The following is a 9660-nucleotide window of genomic DNA, read 5'->3' as shown; positions in this document are numbered from 1 at the left end:
ATTTAAGAATTATTTTACAAATCTCTCTAATATTTTAATGATTTTAAGTTTTTAATGTCTATGATTTATATTGTTTCATAAAAATTTTAATATTTATTACACCTTTGGAGTCTTTTTGTCACACGATTAGTTTATGAAAATCACATAATTAATAATATAAATAAGGTATATATTACTTAAATTAATGAAAAACAAGCTAATGCTTTCTTCATATTTAAATATGGCATACTAAGCATCTCTTTCTTATTCAACACTCTAAAATGATTGTAACATATATTCTAAACTTATAAGACCCTATAGGATAAATATTTCTATCCTTATAGTGTCCAAAAGGCTATGAAGAGAATATTTAGTCCACACACAACGAAAAGGAGTCTTATACTATACCTATATATTTACCTCTCGATCATTTTCTGTGAGAGAAGCATTAAAAAAGAGGCAAATAGCTGACATGTCATCTCTTGCAATGCCTCGTTTCTTTGACTTCCATGCACGAGAAGCACAATTCACTAGTCTTTTGGCCGACATTTCCCTATTTGACGTTGAAGAAACTATATGAACTGCTTCTTGATTCGACATGACGTCCCATACCTGTGTAAAGAAACCACAAGAACAAATGTTAAAAGAAAAAAAAAACATGAAGAATTAGAAAAAAAGATTATGTTTTTCAAAAAATAATAAATGCCAAATATATACTTTCATACATTAAGGGTTTTTTTTTTTTTAATCCCTATTATTTTTAATTTTTTTTTACATCAAATCACTTAGATATATAACATTTTTCAATGATAATAAATACTAAAATTAGTTAATAATAATATTATCTAACATAATATTTGAATGAGTGGAGGGGAAAAAGAAAACTCAAAATTTCTAATCAACTTCTAAAATATTTAGGAAAAGAATTAGAAACGTGTTATTTCTAAATTATTTTACCATTTATTTCAAAAATACTATATACTATTGGGAGTGAATACTATCTTCGCCTTTTGAAGAAGTCCAAAGCAAAGCCATGAGAGCTTACACTCAAAGTGGACAATATCATACCATTGTAGAAAATCGTGATTCCTAACATGGTATAGAGTCATGACCCTAAACTTAGCCATGAAATAGAATCCTCAAATATCGAACAAAGAATTGTGAGACTCGAAGGTATAGTCAAAAGTGACTAAAGTGTCGAACAAATGGTGTACTTTGTTCGAGGGCTCCAAAGAAAGGAGTCGAGCCTCGATTAAGGAGAGACTATTTGAGAGCTCCATAAGCCTTCGAGGAGGCTTATAGTGTACTTTGTTCGAGGGGAGGATTGTTGAGGATTATTGGGAGTGGAATATTATCTCCATTGGCACGAGGCCTTTTGGGAAAGCCCAAAGCAAAGCCACGAGAGCTTACACTCAAAATGGACAATATCATACCATTGTAGAAAATCGTGATTCCTAACATGGTATAGAGTCATGACCCTAAACTTAGCCATGAAATAGAATATTCAAATATCGAACAAAGAATTGTGAGACTCGAAGGTATAGTCAAAAGTGACTAAAGTGTCGAACAAAGGGTGTACTTTGTTCGAGGGCTCCAAAAAAAGGAGTCGAGTCTCGATTAAGGGGAGACTATTTGAGAGCTCCATAAGCCTTCGAGAAGGCTTATAGTGTACTTTGTTCGAGGAGAGGATTGTTGAGAATTATTGGGAGTGGAATATTATCCCCATCGGCACGAGGTCTTTTGAATTTTCAGGATTCCTAACATAATATTTTTGAATTTTCATTAACATTTCATAATTAACTTTGTTTTCGAGTAGAAATACTTCAAGAATTTCAGACATAAATTAAGATTTAAAATGGTATGTCATTAACCTATAATTGATATGGTGATCTAAATTTCTGCTCTAGCTCACCATCGCACCATTTCAGATCTCAATTTTCATGTAAAATTCTTAATAATTTCAACTAATTTTGAAACGTTTATTAAATTCAATGATATTACCCATAAATAATGATAGGGACTAAAAGAAAAGAAGGGAAAAAGTGAAGTGAGAGGCGTACCCCATCGGTGGCCACAATGACGAACTGATCCCCAGAGGTAATGGTTCGGTGGCTAACATCAGGCACAGAAATGAGGCCGTACTGTTTGGTGCAGTAATCGCCGAAAGCTCTGGAAATGGCCAAACCTGGCGTGCCCGAGTTGGGGGTCCACACTCTGTAGACCCCCGGTTCGTCCTTTAAGCATACCACTCGCCCTCTCGATTGTTTTATTCTCTCAGCTTCCTCTGCAATTAACACAAACCCAACCCGCCCACTTCTCAAATTCCCATGCATATAATAATAACTAATGTATGAAAAACAAAACAAAAGCCGATTGGTTAGTTAGCTAAACACATTTTCATTGCTGGGTTTCTTCCTCATCGATTTTGGCTGCAGATTCTTATATATTTATGAAAATTTACCGTGTAATTAGTCATAATCTACCACTATCAGATATTGTTCTCTTTCAGCTGTACTTTCTGAAGTTTTCTTCGAGATTTAAAACCCAGTATGTTAGGGAGAGTTTTTCACACTGGGATGCTTCATTACTATACCTAAGGGTATCAAGCCTATATTAATTCCATCAAACTCCAATTGCTTAAAAGAAAGACCATAAAACTAATTCAAATTTAAAAACGGAGAAAATAGGCCCCATTTGATAAAGTTTTTTATTTATTATTTTTTAAAATTTAATAATAAATTTTTGAAATTTGATGAAAGATAGAAATCATATTAAATTTTTTTTAAAAAAAATACGTACAAGCTTCAAAAATTAAAACTAAAAACAAAACGATTATTAAATCAGGTGGTAATTTATATTTGTTTTTATTTTTAATTAGATAGGGGTGCAGGTAGATTTGTGAATGAGATATATAATAAAGGCAAAACAGACAAAAAAACAAAAGGAATTTGACAAAAGGGTCTGACCTGGCAAATTAGGTTTGAAATCAACGGAGAGTTGAACTGGTTTCAAGCAGCCGTCATCAGAAGTTACCGCCAACACAGCTCTTGAATCGCCCGCATTTGCAACCACAAGATTTCGGCCCTGAAATTCAGTTTCAGACCAAAACAAGCAAGAACAAAATCAATCAAATCCCCATAAATAAATAAAAATAGACATTAACCCAAAATTCCTAGAGAATAAATGGTTAAGAATCACGGACTAGAATATGATATTATCCAATTTAAGTATAAGCTTTCATGGCCGCCTTTGATTTTTCAAAAAGCTGCAGATATGTATTTCTTGCTTATAAACTCATGATCATCCTTAGTTAGTTAATGCCGACTCCATCCCAACCATCTTGAAAGAGAAATCAAAACTTGGTATAATTAATTACCTGTTTAACCACAGTTAAAGCGGTTGTGCCACTGTAAAAGGAATCAATGCGAGGGTGTTGCTTGAGCTCCTCATCAATGGCGGCATATGATTTTAAGCAAGATTGCTTCCATATGTTGAAAGGAAAAAGGTTTTGGTCGGCTTCCAGGGAAAGGTTTTGCTGCCAATTGGTCAGCAATTCAAGAGGCAGTGACTTTCTGACCTGTTTGCTAATCATGTGGCCCCAAGGACCATGTCCATCAAAGATCCCACAGAAAACTACGTCTCCTTGGCAACCATAGTCCTGTAAGTAAAGCCACACCATATGCGTCAAAAAGATAAACGTGTTCTTTGGATCAAAGTTTAAGAAAAATTTCAGACCCAATTAAGAGTTAGCATGAAGAAGTTAGATGATAGATCTAAATTTGTGTAAAAATAAAAAGGAAAAAACATTTTATATCCCTCAACTTTTTGTTATTTCTTTATTGAGAATTCTATTTCTCCTCAAAGTGAAATCATCTACTTCTTGTTAAACGAACACGACTCCAAAATGCACTTAGTATAGACTTTATGGCTTTGATTTGGGCTTCTCCCATGGAGAGAGTATTCCTTTATTATAAACCCATGATCATTCCTACCCCTTAATCGAGGCTCGGCTCGACTCCTTTTTCTTTTGGAGTCCTTTGTTCGACATTTGAAGATTTACCAATCTATTGGCACGACTAACTTTAGGACATGACTCTAATACTATGTTAGACGAACACGACTCTCCACAATTGTATGATATTGTCCACTTTGAGTATAAGCTCTCATGTCTTTGCTTTGGGCTTCCCCAAAAGGCCTCGTACCAATGGGGAGAGTATTCCTTGATTATATCTCTCCACAATTGTATGATATTGTCCACTTTGAGTATAAGCTCTCATGTCTTTGCTTTGGGCTTCCCCAAAAGGCCTCGTACCAATGGTGAGAGTATTCCTTAATTATATCTCTCCACAATTGTATGATATTGTCCACTTTGAGTATAAACTCTCATGTCTTTGCTTTGGGCTTCCCCAAAAGGCCTCGTACCAATGAGGAGAGTATTCCTTGATTATAAACTCATGATCTCATGAGTATAAGCCCTCATGTCTTTGCTTTGGGCTTCCCCAAAAGGCATGGGCTTCCCCAAAAGGCATGGGCTTCCCCAAAAGGCATCGTACCAATGGGGAGAGTATTCCTTGATTATAAACTCATGATCATTCCCTAAATTAGCCGGATCTCATGAGTATAAGCCCTCATGTCTTTGCTTTGGGCTTCCCCAAAAGGCCTCGTACCAATGGGGAGAGTATTCCTTGATTATATCTCTCCACAATTGTATGATATTGTCCACTTTGAGTATAAGCTCTCATGTCTTTGCTTTGTGCTTCCCCAAAAGGCATCGTACCAATGGGAGAGTATTCCTTGATTATAAACTCATGAGCTCTCATCATCCAACACTTCTCACGTCCTGATACTATATTAGATGAACATGATATTGTCCACTCTGAGAGCGTAAGCTCTCATGGCTTTGCTTTGGGCTTCCCCAAAATGGCTCATGTCAATGGAGATAGTATTCCTTGATTATAAACTCACAATCATTCCCTAAATTAACCGATGTGGGATTTTCATCCGATGTTCTTAAACATTAGAACGAAATTGAAAAACAAATAGAAATGTTAAGAATCCATATTTTTTCACCCCAAAAAATAAAAAAAAAAAAAAAAACTATTAGAACTTCCAATCTTCTAATCTCATATTTAATCTTATCTTGTTTAAAATAATAATTACTCAAACTAATCTTGATTAAAACGTCTTGTTAAGCCATGATCATATATTTTATACAAACATGGATGAACATAAGAGGTTCACATATTATAATTTAGGCAAGTAAATAGGAAGAAAAAAGGAATTGATGATAAGAAGAAAATGAAAAAGAGAGAGAAAAAGGTACCTCCCAAACAACAAGGGAATCCTGATTGATTCCTTTATTTCCTCTTTTGGTGCAAACATAAGCCATATCATCAAACTTGCTGGTTTTAACACTTCCGGATAAACAAATCATGGATTTGTTCCTTTTCGCCTCTTTCGCCATTTCTCGAGCCGCTTCTTTCTCGCCGTCTTCATTACTCTTTTTCTTTATCGACATGTTTCTGACCATTCCTTCAATAACTCCCGGAAACAGCACCATCAGTCAAGCCTCACAGTTCAAATTCAAACCCGACCTTCAAGAAGAAATATAGTTAAACCTAACATTCTTCAAACGATTCTTCATTATATATAAAAGATTCTACAAACAATTCTTCATTATATATACAAAAAAAAAAAAAAAAAAAAACAATGATGTTTCCCTCTGTTTTCGCAACTCTAGTTCTAAACTGTGAACTGAAATGTTTTCCGGAAAAAAAAATCCAAACAGTCCGCAAAAATTTTAACATATCGCGAGTTTCTAAGATCTTAAAACTGAAAACAAAATCGAAATCAAATGAAATTAGTCCTAATCTCTGATTACTACATGTTTGGAGCTCAGGAAAAGGGGAAATCTCGAGAGGTTAATCTTTCGGGAAAATAAATCCAGAAACGCAACCAGAAATGTCGTATCAATGAATCAAAATACTTAACCGAGCCATAAATTTACATTTCAACTCTCTTCTCAATTTCAAGGCAAACATTGAAAAAGAAGCAAAGAATCGATTTCAGTTGAACGATTAAGATCGCATCAAAGAAGAACACGAAACTAATTAAAGAGTACCAAATCCGAAGTACCGCCGGAATCGTTCAAGTATACGGCAAGTTATATAGCTGAAGTCTGAAACAACCTCGTGAAAGTAATCGTCTCCTGCCGGAATCGGAAACTTCCCGGCGAGCGCAGATTTCTACTTGGAAACTCGAAGCCTTGCGTTCGTTGATTCTCCATCTTTCCGTCTCTCCCTCACTTGTATATTCCGAAGCGATCTTTACGTGAATGTACAATTCATTACCGCGGGCCTCAAGGCGTACAGTGTTATCTTGTATGAAAGTACGATAATACCCTTCTTTTAACCCTACATCTCGGGGTAGTTTGGTCAATTTGAAAAAATACAGTTGAATTAGGAAATCACGTCACTGCCCACTGTTATCTAGATATTAAATTATGGTATTATTGAGAATATTGTTTTTTTCGAAACAATAAAAAAAAAAAAATAATAATAAATTAAAAGTGGGTTAGCTCTTACAATATCTAATTTTGGTCAATATTAATTATTTTTGTTTTTTAAAATTAATTTTTAAAAAATTTTATGTTAATTTAAACTAATTTTATAGCCTTCAATTTTTTTTAAAAAAATTATTTCCAACAGATAAAACTTTTTTAATAAAATTAAGTTTATAAATACCCTAATTCCTTTATATATTTTTTTATTTTTAATATTTTTATGACGAAGACCATAACAATAAAAAAATGAGAGGAGAAAGACATAAATTTTAAAAATAAAATCATTATCAAACGAACCCTTAATAAAGAAAATTCGATTAGAAATTTAAATGGTAATTTTATAAAGACGAGACCAAATTTTTTTTGATAAAATTAATAAAAATAAAAAAAATCGCTAAATAATTATTAACCGAACTTTTAATTTTAATAACACAAATTAAAAAAAAAAACCTAAATAATTATCGATCGAACTTAATATTATTCCGCGTCATATTTTTACCTTATCTATTTTTCTTTTTTCTTTTTATCAAAAAATTAGTGAAAATGAAATTTCATGAGAACCCATAAAAATATAAACCACTTCTTTTAATATCATGAAAAGGAAAACTGAAGAAGAAGGAATATATTGATAGGGAATAAACATAATATTTTTCTGAATTAAAATTGGACACTTGGCCAATTTTCATTGGCCGACAATAAAGATGAGTAATTATTATCATTTTTTAATTATAATAAATATTTATTTCTGAAAATACCATTAATACAAAAATGGTAAAAAATAAATAAATAAATATAATAAATAAACGTGAAGTTTAACCTAAACAATGGGCAGATCCTTTTGTCGTTACATGGACTTGGAAGCTAATTAAACAAAATTATCGGAAGCTATTTTAAATAAATAAATTACATGTCGGTATTAAATTATATAAATAAGTTAATAAATTTATAAGGAAAAAGTTGAAAAAAAAATTAAAATATAATATTTGTGTGGCTGAGAATTGGGAGGGGATTCACTTGCAGCCAAAGAAATAGGATAAATTATTATTATTATTAATTATATTATTATTATTATTATTATAAATATCTTGGATTGGAGTTGTTGAACAAGGTTTGATTACCATACAATTTGCTTGTCTTTTTCATTATTTAATAATTTTAATTCATTTTCAATATTTTATTTATAGTTGATTAATATGACCATTTAAAAAAAAATTAAATTTAATTGAAAATTTTATAAGAATCACGAATTGAATTGTCCACTATTTTCCAATAAGATTTATATATTAAAAAAATTAGAAAAATTAATTCTTTTATTTTAAAAATTAAATTTATAAATATAGAATTTAATTTTCTTTATATATTTTTTGTTAGTAAAAATTATATTAAATTTAATAATACTTTTAATAATTCAATTTTTAATTTTTTTTTTTTTTTTGGAAAGTAGAGGAAAAAAATTATGAACTTAATTTTTTTAAAATAAAGATTAAAAAAAACTAAATATTCAACTTTCAACAAAGGTGTGGATTTTTCAGACGTAAAAGGAGAAAATTGTGGAAAAAAAAAGAACAAAAGATATATTTTGGTTCTTTTCAGAAAATAAATTCTGCTCTAATTTTAATATAATTAAATTAAATAAATAAAAATATCCCTAAATTTTTATATTTTGTCTAAAAAAAATATTCATAAAATTTTAAAAATTTCAATAATATCTTTAAATTAAATTTAAAAAAATTAAAAACACCTTAAATCATTAATATTTCGTTTTTAAAATACTCTTGAAACAAAAATAACCTTAAATTTTAAAGAGTTTCATTACTTTCTATTCACTCGTGGGATTCATGAGGTCCGTGAGGACCACCTCGGCTCCTCTCTTCTCAAAAATCCATACATCTCTTATCAATATATGGATAACTATCTCTCGAGCACAGGTGTAGGTTCGGCTTCAATGGAAAAATAAAACGGAGCACCTAACAATGTATCTTCACAGACCAAGAACTACGAGATCGCCCCTTTCGTTCTAGAGTGACAAATGAATCGTACCATTCGAGCTTTTCTCGGAAGTTTGAAGAAAGCTCCAATCAATAGGATTTTCTTATTCAACCAGTAGGTAATAAACTTTTGAAAATACGAGGGTATTTGTAAAACATTTTTGAAAATTAAATGATATATATATATATATATATATATATATATATTAATTTTAAAGGTATTTTTGGAATAAAATATTAACTCGTTTTTTTATTTTTTTTTTTAAAGTTTAATATTTTTTATAGTTAAAAGTATTTTTATTAATAGAAAAATGGAAAGTAAAGAGTAGTCCACTATTATACTTTATGATATAAATTAATATATTAAATTGGTGGGTACGGAGGAGCCAGGTGGCTTGTTGGGGGCTCCGCGACCACAACTGAATCTCATAATACCATCCCAAGTTGGACCAGATTTTTTTTCTATTTTATTTATTTATTTATTTAATACCAATTTATTCTACTTTCAGTCTTATTCTTATTCAAAAGAAAAGGCTACCGACGAGCCAGTTGGCTTGTTGGGGGTGGATGTGTCTATATCCAAAATTAAACATTTTTATATGCTTATTTTCTTTTTTAGATTTAAAAAATTAAATGCTAAATTAATTAAAATATTCATAAATTTTATATTTCTCTCTCGTAAATTTTTAAAAATACTCTTCCTACTATATTTGAAAAATACATATGAAATTTTAAAAGTAGTATTAACATTTTTTATATATTGATGAAAATTATATATCGATACCTCATAGATTATTTTCAAACTTTTTAGTGTCACTTTTGGAAATTTACGAGTTTTTTTTAATGTGATACTAACGAGACTATTTTTTAAACAATAAGAACATCCATATGACTTGATCAACTTTTCTTAGGATTTCTATTCCGGACATAACCTTTAAAACGTTTATCTTTCAATACTAAACAATACTACATGTACGCACGTGAAATAGTAAGCACACTCGTGTCGTAGGAATTTTCCCTCCCAAAACAAATCCTTCTTGTATTTTGACATTGCTCATCTCAATATAAAAGAGATCGTTTTTTTAAACAATAAGAACATCCATATGACTTGATCTACTTTTCTTAGGATTT

The 9660-nt window shown here is 30.9% G+C and overlaps 1 protein-coding gene across 2 annotated transcripts; it reads right to left on the bottom strand.

Moving 5' to 3' along the window:
* Positions 1-181: 181 nt before the first annotated feature.
* LOC111806507 (putative protein phosphatase 2C 41) lies at positions 182-6345 on the bottom strand. Of its 2 annotated transcripts, none has more exons than XM_087129317.1 (6): positions 6168-6345; positions 5303-5573; positions 3356-3637; positions 2946-3063; positions 2040-2263; positions 182-591 (listed from the first exon to the last, which is right to left on the bottom strand). In XM_087129317.1, exons 2-6 carry the CDS (start codon positions 5537-5539, stop codon positions 388-390), a joined length of 1065 nt encoding a protein of 354 aa, XP_086985443.1. In that variant the 5' UTR covers positions 5540-5573; positions 6168-6345; the 3' UTR covers positions 182-387. The 2 variants fall into 2 exon arrangements, with proteins under 2 accessions (XP_086985443.1, XP_023547621.2); XM_023691853.2 differs by having other exon boundaries at positions 6101-6344.
* Between the last annotated feature and the right edge of the window lie 3315 nt (positions 6346-9660).

Source organism: Cucurbita pepo, chromosome 12, assembly GCF_057944985.1.
Source record: "Cucurbita pepo subsp. pepo isolate OVF chromosome 12, ASM5794498v1, whole genome shotgun sequence".
Lineage (NCBI taxonomy): Eukaryota > Viridiplantae > Streptophyta > Magnoliopsida > Cucurbitales > Cucurbitaceae > Cucurbita > Cucurbita pepo.
The sequence above is the reverse complement of the archived record's forward strand: the minus strand, read 5'-3'. Positions and strand labels throughout refer to the sequence as shown.

Coding starts and splice junctions, on each gene's coding strand:
- LOC111806507 (XM_087129317.1), bottom strand. CDS start 5,539: ATGGTGCTGTTTCCGGGAGTTATTGAAGGAATGGTCAGAAACATGTCG. Junction 3,638..5,302: donor ATTCCCTTGTTGTTTGGGAG/GTACCTTTTTCT, acceptor CTTTACTTACAG/GACTATGGTTGCCAAGGAGA. Junction 592..2,039: donor TCATTGTGGCCACCGATGGG/GTACGCCTCTCA, acceptor TTCTTTACACAG/GTATGGGACGTCATGTCGAA.